At 49.1% G+C, this 26,038-nt stretch overlaps 1 protein-coding gene across 3 annotated transcripts in view; it reads right to left on the bottom strand.

Annotated features, from left to right (window-relative positions):
• GALNT14 (polypeptide N-acetylgalactosaminyltransferase 14) overlaps positions 1–26,038 on the bottom strand; it is a 232,100-nt gene that overhangs the window by 11,757 nt on the left and 194,305 nt on the right. For all 3 annotated transcript variants that reach the window (XM_033425224.2, XM_004268185.3, XM_033425225.2), the window contains 4 exons: positions 15,338–15,464; positions 13,028–13,120; positions 8,315–8,398; positions 7,687–7,831 (listed from right to left, as the gene is read on the bottom strand). In XM_033425224.2, the coding sequence (XP_033281115.1) occupies positions 7,687–7,831; positions 8,315–8,398; positions 13,028–13,120; positions 15,338–15,464 (449 nt within the window). The remainder of the gene's footprint in view (positions 1–7,686; positions 7,832–8,314; positions 8,399–13,027; positions 13,121–15,337; positions 15,465–26,038) is intronic.

Raw genomic sequence — 26,038 nt, 5'->3', positions numbered from 1 at the left:
GCACAGAGGATCAGGGCCAACCGGCACTCACCAGCCTGAGAGGCTTGTCTGCTCACCCACCGGGGCAGGTGGGGCTGGGAGCTGAGGCTCGGGCTTTGGTCGGAGGCAGGGACAGAACTGGGGTTGGCGGCGTGAACACAGCCTGCAGGGGGTTAGTGCGCCACAGCTGGCCGGGAGGGAGTCTGGGGAAAAGTCTGGACCTGCCTAAGAGGCAAGAGACTTTTTCTTACCTCTTTGTTTTCTGGTGCGCGAGGACAGGGGATTAAGAGCGCTGCTTAAAGGAGCTCCAGAGACGGCCGCGAGCCGCAGCTAAAAGCGCGGACCCCAGAGACAGGCATGAGACGCGAAGGCTGCTGCTGCCGCCACCAAGAAGCCTGTGTGCGAGCACAGGTCACTATCCACACCCCGCTTCCGGGGAGCCTGTGCAGCCCGCCACTGCCAGGGTCCCGGGATCCAGAGACAACTTCCCCGGGAGAACGCACAGCGTGCCTCAGGCTGGTGCAATGTCATGGCGGCCTCTGCCGCCACAGGCTCGCGCTGCATCCGTACCCCTCCCTCCCCCCGGCCTGAGTGAGCCAGAGCCCCCGAATCAGCGGCTCCTTTAACCCCATCCTGTCTGAGCGAAGAACAGACGCCCTCCGGCGACCTACACGCAGAGGTGGGGCCAAATCCAAAGCTGAGCCCTGGGAGCCGTGCGAACAAAGAGTAGAAAGGGAAATCCCTCCGAGCAGCCTCAGGAACAGCGGATTAAATCTCCACAATCAACTTGATGTACCCTGCATCTGTGGACTAACTGAATAGACAACGAATCATCCCAAATTGAGGAGGTGGACTTTGAGAGCAAGATTTATTATTTTTTCCCCTTTTCCTCTTTTTGTGTGTATGTGTATGCTTCTGTGTGAGATTTTGTCTATATAGCTTTGCTTTCACCATTTGTCCTAGGGTTCTACCCATCCGGTTTTTTTTTACTTTTCAAAAAAATTTTTTTTCTTAATAATTATTTTTTATTTTAATAACTTTATTTTATTTTATCTTATTTTATTTTCTTTTATCCTGTTTCTTTCTTTCTACTTTTTCTCCCTTTTATTCTGACCTGTGTGGATGAAAGGCTCTTGGTGCTGCAGCCAGGAGTCAGTGCTGTGCCTCTGAGGTGGGAGAGCCAACTTCAGGACACTGGTCCACAAGAGACCTCCCAGCTCCACGTAATATCAAAGGCAAAAATCTCCCAGAGGTCTCCATCTCAACACCAACACCCAGCTTCACTCAACGACCAGCAAGCTACAGTGCTGGACACCCTATGCCAAACAACTAGCAAGACAGGAACACATTAGCAGAGAGGCTGCCTAAAATCATAATAAGTCCACAGAGAACCCAAAACACACCACCAGACGTGGACCTGCCCACCAGAAAGACAAGATCCACCCTCATCCTCCAGAACACAGGCACTAGTCCCCTCCATCAGGAAGCCTACACAATCCACTAAACCAACCATAGCCTCTGGGGACAGACACCAAAAACAACAGGAACTATGAATCTGCAGCCTGCAAAAAGGAGACCCTAAACACAGTAAGATAAGCAAAATGAGAAGACAGAAAAACACACAGCAGATGAAGGAGCAAGATAAAAATGCACCAGACCTAACAAATGAAGAGGAAATAGGGAGTCTACCTGAAAAAGAATTCAGAAAATGATAGTAAAGATGATCCAACATCTTGGAAATAGAATAGAAAAAGTGCAAGAAACATTTAACAAGGACCTAGAAGAACTAAAGATGAAACAAGCAACGATGAACAACACAATGAAATTAAAAATACTTTAGAAGGGATCAACAGCAGAGTAACTGAGGCAGAAGAACGGATAAGTGACCTGGAAGATAAAATAGTGGAAATAACTACTGCAGAGCAAAATAAAGAAAAAAGAATGAAAAGAACTGAGGACAGTCTCAGAGACCTCTGGGACAACATTAAATGCACCAACATCTGAATTATAGGAGTTCCAGAAGAAGAAGAGAAAAAGAAGGGGACTGAGAAAATATTTGAAGAGATTATAGTTGAAAACTTCCCTAATATGGGAAAGGAAATAGTTAATCAAGTCCAGGAAGCACAGAGAGTCCCATACAGGATAAATCCAAGGAGAAATACGCCAAGACACATATTAATCAAACTGTCAAAAATTAAATACAAAGAAAACATATTAAAAGCAGCAAGGGAAAAACAACAAATAACACACAAGGGAATCCCCATAAGGTTAACAGCTTATCTTTCAGCAGAAACTCTGCAAGCCAGAAGGGACTGGCAGGACATATTTAAAGTGATGAAGGAGAAAAACCTGCAACCAAGATTACTCTACCCAGCAAGGATCTCATTCAGATTTGATGGAGAAATTAAAACCTTTATAGACAAGCAAAAGCTGACAGAGTTCAGCACTACCAAACCAGCTTTACAACAACTGCTAAAGGAACTTCTCTAGGCAAGAAACACGAGAGAAGGAAAAGATCTACAATAACAAACCCAAAACAATTAAGAAAATGGGAATAGGAACATACATATCGATAATTACCTTAAATGTAAATGGACTAAATGCTCCCACCAAAAGACATATTGGCTGAATGGATACAAAAACAAGACCCATATCTATGCTGTCTACAAGAGACCCACTTCAGACCTATAGACACATACAGACTGAAAGTGAGGGGATGGAAAAAGATATTCCATGCAAATGGAAACCAAAAGAAAGCTGGAGTAGCAATTCTCGTATCAGATAAAATAGACTTGAAAATAAAGACTATTAGAAGAGACAAAGAAGGACACTACATAATGATCAAGCGATCGATCCAAGAAGAAGATATAACAATTGTAAATATTTATACACCCAACATAGGAGCACCTCAATACATAAGGCAAATACTAACAGCCATAAAAGGGGAAATATACAGCAACACATTCATATTAGGGGACTTTAACACCCCACTTTCACAAATGGACAGATCATCCAAAATGAAAATAAATAAGGAGACACAAGCTTTAAATGATACATTAAACAAGATGGACTTAATTGATATTTATAGGACATTCCATCCAAACACAACAGAATACACATTTTTCTCTAGTGCTCATGGAACATTCTCCAGGATAGATCATGTCTTGGGTCACAAATCAAGCCTTGGTAAATTTAAGAACATTGAAATTGTATCAAGAATCTTTTCCGACCACAATGCTATGAGACTAGATATCAATTACAGGAAAAGATCTGTAAAAAATACAAACACATGGAGGCTAAACAATACACTACTTAATAACAAAGTGATCACTGAAGAAATCAAAGAGGAAATTAAAAAAATACCTAGAAACAAATGACAAAGGAGACACAACGACCCAAAACCTATGGGATGCAGCAAAAGCAGTTCTAAGAGGGAAGTTTATAGCAATACAATCCTACCTTAAGAAACAGGAAACATCTCGAATAAACAACCTAACCTTGCACCTAAAGCAATTAGAGAAAGAAGAACCAAAAAAACACCAAAGTTAGCGAAGGAAAGAAATCATAAAGATCAGATCAGAAATAAATGAAAAAGAAATGAAGGAAATGATAGAAAAGATCAATAAAACTAAAAGCTGGTTCTTTGAGAAGATAAACAAAATTGATAAACCATTAGCCAGACTCATCAAGAAAAAAAGGGAGAAGACTCAAATCAATAGAATTAGAAATGAAAAAGGAGAAGTAACAACTGACACTGCAGAAATGCAAAAGATCATGAGAGATTACTACAAGCAACTCTATGCCAATAAAGCGGACAACCTGGAAGAAACGGACAAATTCTTAGAAATGCACAACCTGCCAAGACTGAATCAGGAAGAAATAGAAAATATGAACAGACCAATGACAAGCACTGAAATGGAAACTGTGATTAAAAATCTTCCAACAAACAAAAGCCCAGGACCAGATGGCTTCACAGCTGAATTCTATCAAACATTTAGAGAAGAGCTAACACCTATCCTTCTCAAACTCTTCCAAAATATAGCAGAGGGAGGAACACTCCCAAACTCATTCTATAAGGCCACCATCACCCTGATACAAAAACCAGACAAGGATGTCACAAGAAAGAAAACTACAGGCCAATATCACTGATGAACACAGATGCAAAAATCCTCAACAAAATACTAGCAAACAGAATCCCACAGCACATTAAAAGGATCATACAACGTGATTAAGTGGGGTTTATTCCAGGAATGCAAGATTTCATCAATATACGCAAATCAATCAATGTGATACACCATATTAACAAATTGAAGGAGAAAAATCATATGGTCATCTCAATAGATGCAGAGAAAGCTTTCAACAAAATTCAACACCCATTTATGATAAAAACCCTCCAGAAAGTAGGCATAGAGGGAATTTTCCTCAACATAATAAAGGCCATATATGACAAACCCACAGCCAACATCGTCCTCAATGGTGAAAAACTGAAAGCATTTCCGCTAAGATCAGAAACAAGACAAGGTTGCCCACTCTCACCACTCTTATTCAACATAGTTTTGGAAGTTAGCCACAGCAATCAGAGAAGAAAAGGAAATAAAAGGAATCCAAATTGGAAAAGAAGTAAAGCTGTCACTGTTTGCAGATGACATGATACTATACATAGAGAATCCTAAAGATGCTACCAGAAAACTACTAGAGCTAATCAATGAATTTGGTAAAGTGGCAGGATACAAAATTAATGCACAGAAATCTCTTGCATTCCTATACACTAATGATGAAAAATCTGAAAGTGAAATCAAGAAAACATTCCCATTTACCACTGCAACAAAAAGAATAAAATATCTAGTAATAAACCTACCTAAGGAGACAAAAGACCTGTATGCAGAAAATTATAAGACACTGATGAAAGAAATTAAAGATGATACAAATAGATGGAGAGATATACCATGTTCTTGGATTGGAAGAATCAACATTGTGAAAATGACTCTACTACCCAAAGCAATCTACAGATTCAATGCAATCCCTATCAAACTACCACAGGCATTTTTCACAGAACTAGAACAAAAAATTTCACAATTTGTATGGAAACACAAAAGACCCCGAATAGCCAAAGCAATCTTGAGAACGAAAAACGGAGCTGGAGGAATCAGGCTCCCGGACTTCAGACTATACTACAAAGCTACAGTAATCAAGACAGTATGGTAAAGGGACAAAAACAGAAATATAGATCAATGGAACAGGAAAGCCCAGAGATAAACCCACACACATATGGTCACCTTATGTTTGATAAAGGAGGCAGGAATGTACAGTGGAGAAAGGACAGCCTCTTCAATAAGTGGTGCTGGGAAAACTGGACAGGTACATGTATAAGTATGAGATTAGAACACTCCCTAACACCATACACAAAAATAAGCTCAAAATGGATTAAAGACCTAAATGTAAGGACAGAAACTATCAAACTCTTAGAGGAAAACATAGGCAGAACACTCTATGACATAAATCACAGCAAGATCCTTTTTGACCCACCTCCTAGCGAAATGGAAATAAAAACAAAAATAAACAAATGGGACCTAATGAAACTTCAAAGCTTTTGCACAGCAACGGAAACCATAAACAAGACCAAAAGACAACCCTCAGAATGGGAGAAAATATTTGCAAATGAAGCAACTGAAAAAGGATTAATCTCCAAACTATACAAACAGCTCATGCAGCTCAATAACAAAAAAACAAACAACCCAATCCACAAATGGGCAGACCTAAATAGACATTTCTCCAAAGAAGATATACAGACTGCCAACAAACACATGAAAGAATGCTCAACATCATTAATCATTAGAGAAATGCAAATCAAAATTACAATGAGCTATCATCTCACAGCAGTCAGAATGGCCATCATAAAAAAATCTAGAAACAATAAATGCTGGAGAGGGTGTGGAGAAAAGGAAACACTCTTGCACTGCTGGTGGGAATGTGAATTGGTACAGCCACTATAGTGAACAGCATGGAGGTTCCTTAAAAAACTACAAATAGAACTACCATATGACCCAGCAATCCCACTAGTGGGCATATACCCTGAGAAAACCATAATTGAAAAAGAGTCATGTACCAAAATGTTCATTGCAGCTCTATTTACAATAGCCCGGAGATGGAAACAACCTAAGTGTCCATCATCGGATGAATGGATAAAGAAGATGTGGCACATATATACAATGGAATATTACTCAGCCATAAAAAGAAACGAAATTGAGTTATTTGTAGTGGGGTGGATGGACCTAGAGTCTGTCATACAGAGTGAAGTAAGTCAGAAAGAGAAAGACAAATACCGTATGCTAACACATATATATGGAATCTAAGAAAAAAAAATGTCATGAAGAACCTAGGGGTAAGACAGGAATAAAGACACAGACCTACTAGAGAATAGACTTGAGGATATGGGGAGGGGGAAGGGTGAGCTGTGACAAAGTGAGAGAGTGGCATGGACATATATACACTACCAAACGTAAAATAGATAGCTAGTGGGAAGCAGCCACATAGCACAGGGAGATCAGCTCGGTGCTTTGTGACCACCTAGAGGGGTGGGATAGGGAGGGTCGGAGGGAGGGAGACGCACGAGGGAAGAGATATGGGAACATATGTATATGTATAACTGATTCACTTTGTTATAAAACAGAAACTAACACACCATTGTAAAGCAATTATACACCAATAAAGATGTAAAAACAAACAAAAAAATAAAACAGAGGAGGTTGCCAAAGCTGGAAGCATGGATAAAATCTCCAAGGAACTAGTTATAGAGAAAAGAACAGTGAACTGAGAACTTGGGTGATCACTCACCATAAGTGTATGAGAGTGGGGAGAGGAGCCAGCCAAAAAAAAAAACAAAAAACAAAAGGGGGTGGAAAGAACAGGATTGCAGGACAATCGGGATCATGCAGTGTCTCCAGAGCCAGGAGGGAAGCTGTAAGATGGATATGTTTTCATGCATCCAGCAGGCCAAGTGCTACAGAGGTGGAGACAGGCTGTGAATTTGTCAGTGACTCTTTAAAAGAGTTCTATTCTCAGAGGGGAGGACACTGACCCACAGTGTTGATGAAACAGCTAAGGCACAAGGAAACCTTTCCAAGAAGGGGCGACGATGGTCCCTCCAGACCTGGGGGAAGCAGGAGACAGCAGAGGTGGAGCCACAAGCCTGCTGAGGCAGAAAGGGGATGATCGACGGCCCTGCCCAGAGATGGGGGCGGTGGATGATGGGGAAGGCTGTACCACATCTGTCATGACTGTCTGGAAGTCAGGGTTAAATCAGCAGGGAGATTCACAGAGCAGGCATTTTACCTGGAGACAGTGTCACCCAGGAGGATGCTTTTCTGTCTGCATCTCATATTTTTGAGGTAGCTGTGCTGCCCACCCTGCCTGATCAGCCCACATTTACTGCCAGCAGCTTGGACACCAATGACATCCTCATTAAACTCCTGCTAATTTAATGGTTAATTCCTATAGGCGCTAAGTTGCCCGGTGAGGCGTCTTTCAGAGAAAGTCTGTGCATTTGGAAACCAAGCGGAGTGAACCCAGTCCCAGAGTGAGGGGGATCGTGCTTCTCTTGCTCTGCTGTTAAGCTCCGGGTATAACTAGACACCTGATTCATGTAGAAGCAGGAAATAGAGGCCAAGTCCATTCACACATTCAAGCATCCCCAGCCAGTTACCTTACCTGGGACTTTGCATCCTTGTCTTCAGTCTTGACACAGGGGCTTAACTTGAGGTTGGAGATCTCTTGGTCTTTCTGCTTTTGAGACTCTAGGCACTTCTGCCTCTGTCGGATGCTGCCCTTCTGGATGGAGGAGTCCTTGGGTACTCTAGAGGAAAGCCAAGGGAGGGATGAGAAACCACTACTCTTTGGATTAGTAGTAACAGCAGCAGTTGGAGAGGTCGGGCAGTGTTTGGAGAATGGCAGGGGCATCTCGCCCCGGCTGTGTTACAATGACTTGCACTGCTCGGGGCCTGGGGATGGGGGAGGGGCCGCTAGCAGCAAGGCAGCAGGGAACAACCCAGGAGACTGGAGCCTGGAATGGAATCAGTGAGTCCATGCCCTGAGGTCACACCCCAGAGTTCTGATCTGAGCAGCTGAGAAATACTGCTACAGCTAACCTCAATCCCTCATGCTACTGATTAATAGAATTCTCTTTCTGTTTTCAGGGATAAGTGGAGCCAACTGGCCTTAGACCTCCATATACTGAAAAGCCCTCATCCAGATGGCCACAGGGGGTCCCTTCTCCAGACTGAGTCAGCGGAGGGTCTCTCCCTGCAGCTAGCAAAGGATCAAACCACAGGGCGGATACCTGAGTTCCGGATAGACGTTCTCCAGGTACCACTTGAAGCTCCGGCACCGCAGGTTCTTCCTCAGGTTCAATCTGCTCTCAATACTGGGGGCGAAGGGGGAGGGCAGACACAGAGACAAAATACAGCTGTGTCAGAGATGGGTACCAGCAACATGGACCCAGGAGGTACCAGCCCTCCAGGCTGGGAGGCGTACAGCACAAACCGTGTCCATGCTCTGCACCCACGTCTCCCTGGAGGGTGCTGGAGAAAATAACCGAGAGAGCTTTTGAGAGCTCCAGACAGAGCTATGGAAACACTTGGCAATATCTCACAGTGGAGCGGTCATGACACCAAAGATTTGTGCTTTACTTGGAAACAGAATTTGGGGGTGTTTTTACTTTTCATTAAAAACGAGGCTATGAGAACATTCAGCGTGTTGTTAATAAGTCACCGCCGGGGCTCTGGGTCTACTTACAAATCTCTCTTTGGATTCTGCTGTTGAACTGCCATCCCCCCGACGCCCTGCCTCAACCAGCCCAGCCTCAAAGAATCCTCTTCGTTAGCTGGTTCTGGGCTTTGGTCATGTATTTGTGCATCACGTATTTCCTGAGTACCTAGTACGCGCCAGGCACTGTGCCCAACGTGGGACGTGATGGTGAACTTTCGAGCAAGAGAGAGACAGGTAACGAACCGGGTGCTCACAGCCCGACGTAGATGTGGGGTGGGAGCACTTCAGAGGTGGCCCCATGCTTGTCGGGTCAGTGGTGGTCGAGTGGTAATGTGGAAGCTGGTATCTGGAAGGAAAGTGGACGTTGTCCAGACAAACCAGAAAGTGGGTGAGGTGGGGGCCCCTGGTAGTGCCAGGGGAATAGCAAAGAGAGATTAGTGCACATGGAGAGGGAAGGGGTCTGTTGGCAGGAACAGTGGTGCAGGTTAGAATATGTGTGTGTGTGAACGGCTGTATGTGGGGGAATGGGAGAGGGCAGGTGGGTGGGAGGAGAGATGAAGATGCAGACCATAAAAGGTCCTGTGAAATGCTGTGGAGGAGCTTGGACTTCATTTTCAGGGCAATGGGATGCCATGGATGGGTTCTAAGCAGAGAACGATGTGGCGCTGTTAGCCCTTTAAGAGCATCTCACTGGTGGTGAATGCATCTGATGTGCAAAGCTGGGAGAGCAGTTAGGAGGCAGCTGAAAAAACCCAGGTGCTGCTCATGAATGCTGGCAGGGAAGTGGGGTGCGAACGGAGAGAAGGGACAGGTTTAATTCTCTCCACTGCACCACCAGCACCCACCCGAGTTCCATGTACACCTTGTCTCTCCTGGGTGACCACATAGAACTGGCCTCGCTCTCTCCAGCCTTGCCTCCTTCCACCCCAAAGACTGGACCGGGCGCCCTCACGGCACTGGAACTTCTTAAACAGCACTAACCACCACTCCTCACCAGACTCCAAGCAACATGAGGACAGGAATGACATTGTTTGAAAAGGGCTAAATGTTCAGTATTTGCAAGAACCCAGATGTTCAGTGCATGAGTGAGGCAGGATCTCTGGGACTTGGTGATTGTCTAGGTGTGGGAGGAGAGGGGGAGGGAAAAGTCAAGGTTGACACTCAGACTTCTGGTCTGGCAACAGGATGCAAGGAAGAGCGTTCACTGAGATGGGGAATCTGGGGTAAGGAGCAAGTTTAGGAGTGAAGAGGATGGGTTCAGTTAGGACTTGTCGAGTTGGAGGAGCCTGGGAGGCATCCAGGCAGAGATGTCCAGTTGCTACTCGGACATAAGGGATGGAGCTCAGAGGAAAGGTGCAAGACAGAAATGGAAACGCGAGTATCGGCAGCACAGTGGTGGTTGATGCCAGGGAAAATGTGGAGTAAGAGGGCTTATGACAGATCCTCGGGGAACACCAACATATGAGGGTGGGGAGAGGAGCCTGAGCCTGCAAAGGGGGCTGAGAGGGTGCAGCCTGCACCGCGACAAGAGCCAAGACTGCAGGTCTGGAAACCGAGATCAGAAGTGTGCCTGAAGGGGGCTGGGTGGGAGAAGTCTCATACCAATGGGGTAACATAGAGAAAGGTAAGGGGTCCCAGGGAGTCATGGGTGGGCCAGGTGGGAGTGATTGCAGGGGATAGGGGCACGGCCTCAGGTCACAGTCAGGAGAAGGGGGAGGGGAGCAGCAGGCAGCGATGCAGGCAGCTCTTTCATGAAGCTTGGCTCTGAAGGAGCAGAAGACTGGGTGTAGGTGATGAGCAAGGCTGGACTGAGGGAGAGTTCTTTTTTTTTTTTTTGGCGGTATGCGGGCCTCTCACTGTTGTGGCCTCCCCCGCTGCGGGAGCACAGGCTCTGGACACGCAGGCTCAGCGGCCATGGCTCACGGGCCCAGCCGCTCCGTGGCATGTGGGATCTTCCCAGACCGGGGCACGAACCCATGTCCCCTGCACCGGCAGGCGGACTCTCAACCACTGCGCCACCAGGGAAGCCCCTGAGGGAGAGTTCTTATAGTTTGTTTTCTTTCCTTCTCTTCCTTTTTTGTTTTTAAAAACTATGTAAGGGGGCTTCCCTGGTGGCGCAGTGGTTGGGAGTCCGCCTGCCGGTGCAGGGGACATGGGTTCGTGCCCCGGTCTGGGAAGATCCCACATGCCACGGAGCGGCGGGGCCCGTGAGCCATGGTCGCTGAGCCTGTGCGTCCGGAGCCTGTGCTCCGCAACGGGAGAGGCCACAGCGGTGAGAGGCCCGCGTATCGCAAAAAAAAAAAAAAAAAAAAAAAAAAAAACTATGTAAGATACTGAATAAATTTAAATGCCAATGGGGACCATGCAATAGAGAAGAGAGATGGGTGATCAGGGAGAGTGAAAGAGGGCAAAGTCCCCTAGAACGGGGGCTCCCACACTGTCTGTGCATCAGAATCACCTGATGGTGGGGGGATGGTTCTTTTACAAATTCTACAGCCCAGGCCACAGCCCAGGGGAAATCCACTCTCTGGGGGTGGAGTAGAGGCAGCAGAGTTTTTGAAGCTCCCCAGGTGACTGCGATGTACAGACAGTTTGGCAACCATCGCCCTGAAACCTCACTCCTTCAGCTGAGGTCCTCAGACCAGCAGCCCGGCACCACGTGGGGCTTACAGACCTGCAGACCTACCGAACCAAAATCCACACTTTAACAAGATCTCCGGGAGATCTGTGTGCACATTAAAGTGCGAGAAGCCGACAGGCAGGAGGAGATGAATCCAGGCAGTGGGACCTCGATTAATGATCATTTATGAATGAATGCAGGGGGGAAGAGGGTGTCCGGAGAACAGGAGGCACACCTTATCCTTCAAGATGAAAGAGACAGAAGGATGGTGCAGATACAGGTTCGTCTGTCTTGGGAAGTTGGTGCTATTTCATCTACAGAACAGAGGTGTCATCTTCTGTGAGTGAAAGGAGTGGGGTGGACTCAGCAGCTGGGGAGAGTGGAAAAGGTACAAATGGAGATTGAGGGAGAACGCTGGCCAGGCAAGGTGGCAGGCTCAAGAGGTCCACCAAGGGCCTCCCTGGGCCTGATGGCCACGGAGTGGTAGCAGCACCACCTGACAGGCCCAGAATCGTTCAGCAGCCTATGAACCGGGGAGGAAACGGTACAAAGTCGGGTTCATCCAGGGTTAAGAGAACTTCCCCAGGGAGGGTTGATAGATGCCCAACAGAGCGAGAGAGCTGAGGACATCTTTTAAGCATTCTCTTTAAGCAAGAAGGTGGAACCCAAGTTGGAGAGGGGAGGGCAATGGAGAAAGGAGGGGTGGACCCACGTGGCCAAAAGACCGGAAGTTGGCTGAGGACTCAGAATAAATGCCTTGGGAGGCTCTGAGTAGGAGAAGTGGAGACAGTGTGGGTTTATGGTCTCAGAAATACAAATCCCTTTAGCAGCCTCTGATTTAATCCTCCCGGGCAGTGATGGGCTCGACCTGTGGAGAGTAGGCTGCAAAAATCCCATCTGTCAACAGCCTTAGAATGACTGAGGGACATTAGATGACAAAAGCCACCGGCTGCCCCCCGCAAAAGACGAATGATAACATCAATGAAGTTGCCATTTTTCTCTACTCAAATCAACCCTGGGTTGGGGAATGCAACATCACAGAGTTTTGGAATCTGACAGGTGTGATCTGAGCCTTCTCCCCCTCCTGTAATGGTGTGATCCAGGGCAGGTACCTGAACCTGTAGAGGACCCAGTCTCCTCATCTGTAAAACAGGGGTAATTATACCCATTTCTCAGTTTGCAGAGGACTAATGGGCTATCTTATGTAATGGTATCTGGCCCTTAATTTCTCTCTCTGTCCTCTTCGACCCCCGTGAAGCTGGAGCCCGGCTCTAGAGGAGATCGCATGGCACCGTTCCTCCTAGGAAGGCAGAAGATTGAGGCTTGGGCAGCTGAGGATGAGAAGGAAGGAACTCCGACCTGGAGGGACCAGAGCTGCTTAGCCCAGCACCCCGCCTTTCTATAAAAAGCTGGAAACACCAGCCCACTGCACAAGGCACAGCTCTGCCACTGAGTAGATGGCCCAGGCTGCCTGGTGGTCATCCCACAAGAGCTGTCCGAGGCCCTGCAGCCAGAACTGGGCAGGAGCAAGGAGGCGCACGAAGGGAGAAGAGCCCCAGCCTGGGCCCTGGAGGGGCCTGGGGGCTCGGGAGGCCAGCTGAGCACACAGGCCTGCGAGCTGGGGCTCCTGGCGCTTTGCGCAAATAAACCAGGAGGGACACTTACTTTCCAAAGGGTCTCTCCAGGGCAAACGGCCGGGAAGCATAATAGTACTGCTTGTATTCATCCATCCACACCTCAGCTGTCCGCTTGGTGTTCCTGAGGAGACAGGGGGTGTCGGGGAGGGTCAGAGAGGACCTGGGACGTGTCCAGGTAAAATATACAAAAGCGGCAAGCCGGCAGCGTCACCACCGTGGGGCCCACCATGGTCCAGTAACATTACTCTCCCCACTGAGAGAGGTGCTGAGCCCAGCCACCTCCACCAATCTCCAAAGGGACCTCTACCCCAAGACACAGGGTTTTAGCAGTCACTACATACTCTTTTCCCAAAAGGCACAGGCCAGAGAAATTACACCAGAAACTGAGCTTCTGTCGCCCTCAGAAAAGAAAAAAGTCAGGGAGAAAAGAGCCAGGAGAATCTGGTACGTCCCTTCGGTGCCAATACAAGAGGAGAAGGGCCGACCATCTCACCTCTGGCCGTCCGCGGGCACCTGCTCCAGAGCTCTCCCCTTCGGCCCAGGGCCCAGCTCTCCAAGGGGCCAGCAGTCACGCACGGGCTCCCACAGGCCACGTGCTCTCCAAGGGGCCAGCCACACACGGGCTCCCACAGGCCATGTGATTAGCTTGGTGCAGGTGTAAAGAATGAAGCAATCACGCCACCTCGGTCAAACGTTTGCCAGGACTCAGAAGCTTTTAAAAAATTGGCTATTCGCTCTGAGTTTGACATCCAAGGTCACAGAAAAAGAGACGGAGACCAACACGGAGGATGTCATTGCTCAGCTGTCCAGGAGGCAGGGGTACCAGGAAGAGAGGATGTGGGAAAACAATCTGAAGCCAGGAGCAGGGCTGAAGCAGCACCTGCTCCCCGAGGGCGTGGACTCAGGGTCTCAGCAGAAAGGCCACGCCCCTCCAGATTTCTGCCGCTGTGTGGAACAGAGGCATTCAACAGCGGAGCGTGGCACGCCCTTCCAGCCCATGAACCTGGAAGGAGTCATGCACACGCAGCCCAGCTCTTGGTGTTCGGAAGGCAGCTAACAGAGCCTTGCCGCCTCCCTTCACTGGCCTAACCACCGGCAAACTGGAAGCTGCTGAGGAGACACTGCCCCACATTTCCCTCCCCTCCAATGACCCGCTGGTGGCACGCAGGATGCCCGCTGGCCAGGGCCCAGTCTCAAACACGAGGAACGTTCTGGAGCCCAAGGCTCTGCCCCCTCACTCCCAGGCTGGCCCCACCGCTTTCCTGTGCCAGGCGCCCCCAGATCACCTTTCCCGGTAAAAGCCCGGAGCCCAGGCAGCCCTGCCTTTGTTCCTGTCCCTGCTGACTGGGTTCTCACTGCCCTGCCCTGCCCTGCCCAGCATGGGGTCAACTTTCTCCCTGTTCAAGCCCATCACGCCGCCACACCTGTCCACACCCACAGCTGCCCATACGTGTGAGAAACCAAGGACGGGAGAACCCAGACGAGGAGAAGAACACCGCAGGGGAAGCAAAACACCAAAACACCAAAAGAGGCGCTTCCCCCAAATGGACCAAGTGAGAGAAAAAAAGGGCAAAGTGGAAATAAATGGGGAGTGAGCTGTCAGGTGACAAGAGACAAGGGGAGACGAAGCTGGAGGACCAGAAGAAGAAAAGGAGAAAGAGATGTAAGGAATTATTTTTAAAGAAAAGGAGAAAGGTTGAAGAAAAAAATCACGGAAAGCAGAAGGGCGTATGGAAGGAGGGATGGAGCAGGAATAGGCAAGTGGGCACCGCTGGGTCACTGAGACGCCAGGATCTTCGTCCTGTCTCCAGGCAGGAGATGACAAGTCCCAGGAAAGGAGCCCAGGGCCGCAGGGCCTGTGCCAGCCTGGCTGCTTCTGTGCACCCTCGAGGCCCTGGAGCAGTCAGGTGGGTTGTACCTACTTGTGCCTCCCCGTTCCCGAATCTTCCCAAGGGCCTTTCCCCTGGTGACGCAGCCTGAAGGTGGGAGCAGCGGATCTTCTAGAACTCAGGGGCAAAACGGTCACCCTTCCCCCACCCCAAACAACCCAAAATACCCAGGGCCCTGAGCCCTGCAGGATGGCGCTGCCCAGTGACTTGGAGCCCCCAAGGCTACATGTGGGGCCTTGGAAGCCTTGGAAGCCAACAGTGGAGAACAGCCTTGGGGCTTCCAGCCTGAGCTGGACGGGCAGGCCTGACCTCTCCTGCTCAGGCAGCAGCCCAGCGAGCAGGACCCACAGCCCCTGCCCATCCAGAACACGCAGGCGACCTACCAGAGAACCCAGGGCAGCAGCAACCCATCACCACAAAAGCCCTCGGCCACTGCAGCAAACACTTACTTTATATACGTGTTGGCATTTCCATCTGGGAAGACATACGGGTGCTTCTTCCGGAAGACGTGGCCCACTCGGCTGCAGGGGACGATCTCTAGGCTGCCCCCGCACATCCACACCCTGAAGGAGATTTCTGCAAGACAGCCATGCCCCCCATCACTGCTCTGCCTCCTGGACGGAGGGGCACAGGATGGCAGCGTTGAGACTCCAGGCGCCAGGGAATCCCAGGGAGCGGGGAGGGCCGGCCGCACCCAGCGTCGGGTGCGGCGGTTACCAGCGTGCTCCACTGGCCCGGCAACCTCGGCTTCCCGGCCCACAACAAGGATTGGTAACAACTCACACCTGGGAGGGTGGTTTGAGTTAACAGGGAAACAGTGGGCGGCAGGGAGGAGCACACAAAAATCAACACCTGTTCCCTGTCCTCATGGAGGCCTCTGGAACACACTCAGGGGCCCGCATGGCGGGGCCACTGCTGTGATGCTTTAGTCTGGAAAGAGAAGCCTGGGGGCTATCAGAGAGCTGCTTTTGAGCACGTGGAAGATGGATTAGATGAGCTCATATGATCCCAGAGGGTTAGAGCCAGGACCGAGGAGAAAGAATTTCCACTGGAGACTATGGGAGAATGTTCTGATGGTCAAGGTCCAGATAGAAGGGGCTGTCATGGAGTAAGTGTGTTTGCCACTCTGATAGGCTAGCAAGCCACACGGCCTGGAGGCAACAGAGAGGACCAGTTCCCAGGAGGCACCTGGACAAGTTGTCCAGGACAGAGCCTCCCGACACTGAGACGGCAATTCTACCCACTGCAAGGGCCCCTGAATCTTAGCCCAGAGGAGGAAGTCTGAGCCGTAGTCGAGAGCTGGGAGCAGCCATAGAAAGTGCTGGAAGCCTCGAAGCTCTTGTTGGAGGTGCTCCCCTGGGTGGGGATTTGCACAGAAACCCCTTTTTCCCCGTTGGCTGCTGCTGCAGGGACCTCCGGGAGGGGGGAGGGGTGGAGTTAGCAGAGGCGCTGGGACTAGGCTGGCGGGTGCATTTCTCCCTCGGGGCTGCTTCCTGCAGGCTTGGAGCAGCGGAATTCAGGGGTGGTGGGGGAGTATCTCTCATCTGTTTGGAATTGCTGAACACTGAGGGGTTTTATTATCGCTGTTAACTCCTCTACAGATGGTGCAACCCCTTATGGACTGCACCCAGGGCAGGCTCCTCGCTGCACGCCACTGGCTGCCCATCTGAAATGCTTGCCCGGCCCGTGCTTCTGCCGTCAAGCTCAAGCAAGAGGAGGACAAGATGGCTCAGGAAAATCCCGTGCCCATGGGCAACTGCCCCTGGAAGCGGCCCGGGTGTCCATGAGCAGGAAATGAGGACGCGGGAATTCCAGTGCTGTCCCACCATGTACGACGTGCCCTGCACCCTCCAGCACCTTGGGCCCCACTTCCCTGGGTTTCTTCAAGTGCCTGGACACAGATTCTTCATCCTGATCTTCACCTGCTCTCATACCCGCCTGTCCTCAGTCACCCTTTACCTGTCCCCTCCTGCCTCCTGCCCTGTGTCCCTGGAAGAGTTGCAGGCCAGGCTACCTTGACAGCTGTCGCCCCCTGCCCAGGTGCCCTCCCAGACAGGCTACAGCTCACTTCCAGCAAGCTCGGATTGCCCTCGGAGTGGGGACAACGTGGACACTAGGATGATGAACGGACATCTCAAGAATGCTGTCAAATGATGGCAAGAACACAGGGTCGGGGAGAGATGGGAAGAACTTGGCTTTGGAGTCGTGGCCCCAGGTCTGCAGTAACCCACTAGCCGTGTCCCTGGGAAACCTGCTTGACCTTGCTGAGGCCAGGTTTCCTCACACGTAAAATGAAGATCATAAAAGTACTCCACAGGATTGCCGTTGACATCAAATGAAATGGAATTTCAAGAATAACTGTGAAAACTCTTAAGTGTGCTGGGAATCTCAGTAGCAGTTACAAGACATTCCTCTGCAGGCTGTCTCTTTAAGACATGGACGCCAACGGCATCGCCCACCTGTGCCCACTTCCAACTTCCTAGATGATTCACAGCTTCCTGCTTCTGCCACAGGAGGCAGTTGAAATCTGTGGTACTTAACACCTGAGATTTTGACTCTCCACAGAAATCCATGATACACGGCGCCCTGGCGTTTGCCTGGTTGGAATCGGGGGCACCAGCCTGGCGTTGGCGGGGGATGATGAGCAAGCTTAGCTGACGGCCAACATCCAGCTCTCCACCTGCAGTGATGCACGAAGGGGCGGAGGGCTCGGTGCAGGGAATTGTGATGGGACATGTGTGAATTTAGCCTCCAGGGCTCAGGTCTACTGGGCTCCAATAATCAGCTCCTCTCCAGGACCTCAAAACCAGAGATGGAGGCCTTGCTTACTGGATATAACCTACCAATTCTGTGCCAGCTTTCTTCCAAAAATATGCATACATTTCAGCTATGGTCTCTTCCTTACATGTATTCAAATGAGACATACGTCCCTCCTCATTTGCAAAGCAAATCCCTCCAACCTGTGCCTCAGTGCCACCCACCCTTCCCGCCCCTGAAACCCGTTCCTCTCCCTGTGCTTCCTTCACCCAGCATTCTGCTTCTCTCTGAATCTATTGGCCCCCCCCGCTGCCACCATGATGCACAGACCCCACCTCAGAAAGTACCGTTCTCCTCTCCACCTTCCTTTTGGGCTTCTGGCATTCTCCACCCCAAGGCGCTATCTCTGAGTGCCTTGCTGACACTGCTTCCTCATCTGACCCCAACATTCGCTTGACGCTGAGGACTCACCCCTAGCCCACCAGCCCAGCTCTACTCCGGGCTCCAGCACTGACCTCCGCGGCTGCCTGACGCTCTGTCGAGGTGCACTGGATGCCCTCAGATGCAGTACGTCTTCTACCCCATCAGCATCCTCTAATAGCCCTCTGCAGGCTGCCTCCTCTCCTCCGCCTCTAAAACCATCCTTCCTCCTCGTTTTCCTGTGTCTGTGCTGCTTTAACACATCAGAGCATCTCAGTTCTGCAGGGGAGGAAAGGACTCTTTCATTTTTTCCTGGGCTGGGCTTTGGTCCTCCCTCAGGCAGTAACTTATTAGTCATCCTAACAACCCCACACGCGGTTGGGGATGTTTTTGACGATGCAGAAGCAGTCCTGATAGGACGACTGACAGCGGGTAGCTGGCCTCTGAAGCCCATCTCCCCAGCTCCAAAACTCCTGCCCTTGCCCTGACCCCATCTCACTCAGAGTGGACACGCACCATCAGCCAATGCGGCTGTGGACACGAAGCTCCTGACTTCAGGGCACTCGCCGACGAACCAGAGAGACCAATCTATAACCAGCTGCCTTATCCACTCCTTCATCCAGTCCCGACACCTGCCTGTCTCAGCTCTGCTTCCGGCCAGCAGATGTTGCCCACAGAGGCTGCAGCCTGAGATGCAGTAAGAGCTTCTCGCCTCTGGAGTCCAGACTGTCGTATCCAAGATGACCTGAGACACATGCCTTGCTGTGCCTGGGCCAGAGTCAAGGCAGTCTGGGTGATGAAGCTTGGAGCGTTCAGATCAGTGTAATGACCTTCAGGTACCATAGTGTGGAGTATTTAAAACCTAGGACATATAGTTGTCCCACCTTAACTACACCACTGACTAAAGGATAACAGTGTGTATCCTCCCAGGACTGCAAGCCAGGTCCGGTGATTCACAGATCTGTGCTGAAGCCTCTGGGAAAGGCTTGTGATCCCGAGGTCCAAGCAGTGGGGCCGTAGACCGAGGTGTAAAGCAGTGGGCCTTCCAGGTAGAGCCCAGACCCTCCACTTGCCATGTCTTCAGTTCCTGCAAAATCATCACTTTCTTAAGTGAAGGAGTCAAAAGATGATGTAGGGAGTTTGTGGGGAGTTCTCACTGAGTCAGCACCCGCATAATCTCCCTGTTGATGGATGTCACGCAGCCCCAAATCTGCTCTGAATTCCAGGCAGGGAGATGTGTAATTATTCCATCCTCATTGGGGGCGCTGTTGCCTTCTTCTTTTAAACTTCAGATTAATATTTGGGAATAAACTACCCTCCCCAGCCTCTGTTCTCAGCTCTTTCCTTCTGTTTCCTCATCAACTCATCAGCAGTTTTACCAGCGCTCATAAGCCCCCAACCCTTAACCAGAGCCAGCGTCTACCTGACGAGCCGTGATGGTGGACAGGAATCCAGGGGAAAGGGGACAGCTTCCTCCCCAGGAACCGAATCACAGCTATTCCTATACCACTCCTTGGCCATATAGGTCAAGTTGAAATCTCCTCTGATAGCCCGGTTTCTACACAAAGGCAAAGGGAACATTAGACACGGGCTCCCCTGAAGGCAGTGGGCCTGTTTTAAATGGAACCTCATGGACTGTATACAGACACATTTACTGTCTACACAGCATTAGCCACTCTCCCTCTGGCCGGGTTGAAATCTAGTGAGGACAAAGGGATTGCAGGGGACAGTGATGGTCAGTAAGAGACACTCATCCGTCCACACAGACAAATGTGGTGACAGGGACCTTTCAAGAATCTTTACGTTCTCAGGGTCACCTGAGCTAGAAAGCTCTGTTATTAATTTTTAATGAGTACATGGACTCGAGTAGAGGCAATCTTATTTGGGCCACAAAGGATAACCTTGAACCTATGAGCAAAATTATGCTTCACACCATCCGGGACAATCAAGGTTGCATCCAGGTCCCTGACTTCTGAACAAGCAGTAACCACAGGCCCACCCTGGTCACCAGGGGCTGTCCGGCTGCGAACATCATGGCGGCACCCTTTACCTCTCCACAGTCGCTCTGGAAAAGCGTGGCCTTGAGGGACCGCACCTGGGCCTGGGGCTTAGCAAGCAGCCCCACCTGGGTCGGGGGAGGATGACTTTACATCAGACTTGGTTGCTCTTCTCAGAGGAGGCCACTTCTCTCATCTTGAGCCCCTGAACCTGGAAAAGGTGAGGCCAAAAGAGACAGCGAGAGGGACCCACTGTTCCCGCGGGTGTGACACAGTGCTCGTCTGACAAACCTGCTCGCCTGCAACCCGAAGGCGAGGCAAGGCCACTGCTCGGGGCCTCATTCATCTTCACAGTGGCCCTGAGAGCGTGTTTCTACTGCTGCCGTAACAAATTACCACACCAACCCAGCGTGGGTTTGGTTGGGCCCACTGCTGAGGGTCTCTCCAGGCCGCGATCAACATGTCAGCAGGATTAGGCTCCTTTCTGGGGGCTCTGAAGCTTTCGAGTTGATTCAGGTTGTTTGCAGAAGCTGGTTCCTCGCGGTCGCAGGGCTGCGGTTCCCTTCTCCTCACTGGCTGTAGGTCAGGGGCCCCTGCTACATCCACGCTGCCCCTCCCCCGTCACACCAGTGGCAGCCAGGCCAGTTCCTCCCAGGCTGTGAACCTCTCTGACTGCTTCGCTCCATCTCTTCTGACTCCAGCCAGAGAAAGTTCTCTGCTGCAAAGGGCCCAAGTGATTGGACTGGGCCCACCTGGACACTCCAGGCCACTCTCCCAGCTTCAGATTCAGGAGCCTTAATGACATCGGCAAACTCCCTTTTGCCGTGTAAGGTAACCTCCTGACAGGTTCTAGGTGAGGAGATGCTCTCCGTGACCAAACTTTACTCAGGCTCGCCCTCTCTCTGACTAGGCATGAACTGTTGTTCCTTACCCTCGTCAGGCCTGCATCCCGTTTTAGCAAGAATCCTGCTAAGCCGGTTTAGAGAATCCATCCCCCCAGCCTGCCCCGGCCCCCATATCTGACTACCCTGGTAAGAAACCTTAGGTCTCCATAGAAATTCTGAAATGTTTTGTTCTAGTTCTGTGAAAAATGCCAGTGGTAGCTGGATAGGGATTGCGTTGAATCTGTAGATTGCTTTGGGTAGTAGAGTCATTTTCACAATGTTGATTCTTCCAATCCAAGAACATGGTATACCTCTCCATCTGCTTGTATCATCTTTAATTGCTTTCATCAGTGTCTTATAATTTTCTGCATACAGGTCTTTTGTCTCCTTAGGTAGGTTTATTCCTAGATATTTTATTCTTTTTGTTGCAATGGTAAATGGGAGTGTTTTCTTGATTTCACTTTCAGATTTTTCATCCTTAGTGTATAGGAATGCCAGAGATTTCTGTGCATTAATTTTGTATCCTGCCACTTTACCAAATTCATTGATTAGCTCTAGTAGTTTTCTGGTAGCATCTTTAGGATTCTCTATGTATAGTATCATGTCATCTGCAAACAGTGACAGCTTTACTTCTTCTTTTCCGATTTGGATTCCTTTTATTTCCTTTTCTTCTCTGATTGCTGTGGCTAAAACTTCCAAAACTATGTTGAATAAGAGTGGTGAGAGTGGGTAACCTTGTCTTGTTTCTGATCTTAGTGGAAATGCTTTCAGTTTTTCACCATTGAGGACAATGTTGGCTGTGGGTTTGTCATATATGGCCTTTATTATGTTGAAGAAAGTTCCCTCTATGCCTACTTTCTGGAGGGTTTTTATCATAAATGGGTGTTGAATTTTGTCGAAAGCTTTCTCTGGACATCTATTGAGATGACCATATGGTTTTTATTCCTTAATTTGTTAATGTGGTGTATCACACTGATTGATTTGCGTATGTTGAAGAATCCTTGCGTTCCTGGGATAAACCCTACTTGATCGTGGTGTATGATCCTCTTAAATTTGCTGTTGGATTCTGTTTGCTAGTATTTTACTGAGGATTTTACATCTATGTTCATCAATGATATTGGCCTGTAGTTTTCTTTCTTTGTGACATCCTTGTCTGGTTTTGGTATCAGGGTGATGGTGTCTGTCATACAGAGTGAAGTAAGTCAGAAAGAGAAAGACAAATACCGTATGCTAACACATATATATGGAATTTAAGAAAAAAATGTCATGAAGAACCTAGGGGTAAGACAGGAATAAAGACACAGACCTACTGGAGAACGGACTTGAGGATATGGGGAGGGGGAAGGGTAAGCTGTGACAAAGTGAGAGAGAGGCATGGACATATATACACTACCAAACGTAAAACAGATAGCTAGTGGGAAGCAGCCGCATAGCACAGGGAGATCAGCTCGGTGCTCTGTGACCACCTAGAGGGGTGGGATAGGGAGGGTGGGAGGGAGGGAGACGCAAGAGGGAAGAGATATGGGAACATATGTATAACTGATTCACTTTGTTATAAAGCAGAAACTAATACACCATTGTAAAGCAATTATACTCCAATAAAGATAAAAAAAAAAAAGAAACCTTAGGTCAATGTAGCAGAATTCCCCCCACTTTGTTTTTAAATTAAACTTTTAATGTTGAGATAATTGTACATTCACAAACAATTATAAGAAATAAAATAGAGATGCCGTGTACCCTTCATGGTTTTCCCTAATGGCACTGTCTTTCAAATTTATAGTACATGAATTTAACAAAGATACTCACATTGATACAATCCATCAATCATATTCAGGTTTCCAAGTTTCATGTATATGAATTTGTGTGTGTGCATGTGTGTATTTACCTCATGCTATTTTATCACATGCATATGTCCATGTACTCACCAGTAAAGACACGGAAGAGTTTCATTACCACAAAGATCCCTCATGCTGCCCTTTTAATCACACCACCTTTCTCCTCTCCCGTCAACCTCACCTTTAACCCATGTTAACCATTACTATTTCCTTCATAATGTTGTCACTTCAAGAATATTATCCCCCCCACTTTTGATGTTCCCTCTTAGTAATTTCCATTCACCGCCCCCCGCCCTGCTCCTTGGATCCAAATCCCCACCTGCTCTTGTTGTATTTGGAGCTGAGCCCCATACCCCCCAGCCCTGCCATTGCGATAGCCTTGACACCCATTGTGAGAGTCCTGAGTAAAGTCTTTCTTACCATTTTAACAAGGGTCAGAATAATTTTTTCTCTAATACGGGGATTAGGGCGGGGATGTATTTTGGCGGAGGCCCTTCCCCTACCATGGGGGTCACTGTCTCCACTTTAAAGACTTAGAAACAGTGAGGTAAAGCAACTTTCCCAAGGACACAGAACTGGTGATGACTGCGGGATTCAAACGTAGGTCTGATTCCACAGGCCATGCTGACACACAGGAGTGTGCCTGCCAAACCTGACACAGCCTGATGTCCTTGGCTGTTCTGGGGATGGGGGAGCTGGTGGTGGCAGCTCCTCTCTGGGGCCCTCATCTCTCTCCTCAGCGTTGTCTTTTGTATCTGGTATGCTTTAGAAACCCCCCATTTTAAATCCAGAAATCCCATACTCTCCCTTCATATATGTGCCAAGGCCTCCATTTTGGAAAGGCATACCTCCTACCCCACCACTTATACACACACACACACACACACACACACGCACACACACACACGCACACTTTTACTGGGCAACAGGTTCCTTTCACCTCTAAAGACCAAAAGCTAAAGTGAGTAGATGCATTAGATATTTTCCATGTATCCTGTGTTATGAAAATTGGAGTTTAAACATCCAATTTTAATGCAAAACAACTTCTGAAAAATAAAAGGCTAAAAGCCACATTTCCCTAAAGCCTGTTCCTATGCTGAACTGCAGATGTAATTATCAACACTTCAGCTCCTCTTAGAAACGCTTTGTGGGAATGACTGCACCAGGGTCGGGCTGCTCGAGGGCATAGCTGGGGTTGGCTTTCAAGTGGCCGCTTGGGGCCGCTCCCAGCAGATGAAAGTGAGATGGGCAGGCCAGGCAGTGTGCCACAGAGGATGGTCCCGGTCACCCTGGCCAGAGCCTTGTCCAGTGATCTCATGGACTTCTGTGCCGTGAAATCAAGTCGATGCAACAAAGGCAACTACGTCTGGAACACACAGAAAGCCCATGTCTCGGGAAAGGAAAGACATCTTTACCTGCCATTGTTATTCCCCACAGGCTCCGTTTAATGCATGGAGACTGATTTTAAATGGAGCCTCAGAGCTGTGTACATGTGGTCCTTCCCACCCTGAACCCCCTTCCTGGTCAACCTCCCGCTTTGAACACACATTCAGCGAGCAGTTTCCACGGCTCCAGTCATCGAGGTCGAGAAGTTAGATGAATGTTCTTGTAGGTGGAAGGCACAGAAGAAAAAACAGACAAATACGCGAGAGGGCCCAGTACCAGTGGAGAGGAGAGCAGGGTGCTGCGGGGAGTGGGCAGAGGGTGGGTAGGGAGGGTGTCCTACTCCTGGGGGAGGCCAGGCAGCCCCAGAGCTGTGATCTGTGGCCATTTGGCACTTGGTGGAGGGTGGAGGCTGGATCTCTGTAGATGGCTGGGCATGTCCGGGCAGTGCAGGAGGGTCTGTCAGTGCCTCTGGACTGAAGGCTGGGGAGGTGGGCAAGGTCAAGCAATGGTGTGGGCGTTGTCTTTAGGACAAGAAGGGGCCACAGGGGGTGCCAAACCCGGGAGGGTGGGAGAGATTGGCATTTCCAAGAGCACTTTGGTGGGAGTGTGTGGGGATGGCTTTGAGGGGAGCAGACTGGAGGTGGAGAATCATTTGGGAGAGTAAGAGGGGGATGGACATGAGTGATGCTGAGGGGAGAGGATCTTCAGGACTTGGAAGCAAGGGGCCCTGTTGCCATACACTGGAGCTTGGATTTTCTATTCTGACATGCAGATCCCTTTTCCCCTCCTCACCGTCTGTCCTTTGCAGGTGGACAAATGGGACCTAATCAGACTTAGAAGCTTTTGCACAGCAAAGGAAACCATAATAAGATGAAAAGACAACCTATGGACTGGGAGAAATATTTGCAAACGATGCAACTGACAAGGGCTTAATTTCCAAAATATACAAAAAGCTCGTACAGCTCAATATCAAAAAAAACCCCGGGCTTCCCTGGTGGCGCAGTGGTTGAGAGTCCGCCTGCCGATGCAGGGGACACGGGTTCGGGCCCGGTCCGGGAAGATCCCACATGCCGTGGAGTGGCTGGGCCCGTGAGCCGTGGCTGCTGAGCCTGCGCGTCCGGAGCCTGTGCTCCGCAAACGGGAGAGGCCACAACAGTGAGAGAGGCCACAACAGTGAGAGGCCCACATACCACAAAAAAAAAAAAAAAAAACCCCAAACAACTCAATCAAAAAGGGGCAGAAGACCTAAATAGACATTTCTCCGAAGAAGACATACAGATGGCCAACAGGCACATGAAAAAATGCTCAACATCACTGATTATTAGAGAAATGCAAATCAAAACTACAATGAAGTACCACCTCACACTGGTCAGAATGGCCATCATCAAAAAGTCTACAAATAACAAATGCTGGAGAGGGTGTGGAGAAAGGGAACCCTCCTACACTGTTGGCGGGATTGTAAGTTGGTGCAGCTACTGTGGAGAACAGTATGGAGGCTTCTTAAGAAACTAAAAACAGAACTACCACACGACCCGGCAATCCCACTCCTGGGCATATATCCGAAAAAGACAAAAACTCTAATTCAAAAAGATACATGCACCCCAATGTTCATAGCAGCACTATTTACAATATCCAAGACATGGAAACAACCTAAATGTCCATCAACAGATGAATGGATAAAGATGTGGTACATATATACAATGCAATATTACTCAGCCATAAAAAAGAATGAAATAATGCCATTTGCAGCAACATGGATGGACGTAGAGATTATCATACTAGGTGAAGTAAGTCAGACAGAGAAAGACAAATATCATATGATATCACTTATTTGTGGAATCTAAAAAACATATATAAATGAACTTATTTAC

This window comes from Orcinus orca, chromosome 13 (assembly GCF_937001465.1).
Source record: "Orcinus orca chromosome 13, mOrcOrc1.1, whole genome shotgun sequence".
Lineage (NCBI taxonomy): Eukaryota > Metazoa > Chordata > Mammalia > Artiodactyla > Delphinidae > Orcinus > Orcinus orca.
Note: the sequence above shows the minus strand (reverse complement) of the source record. Positions and strands in the feature narration are given on the sequence as shown.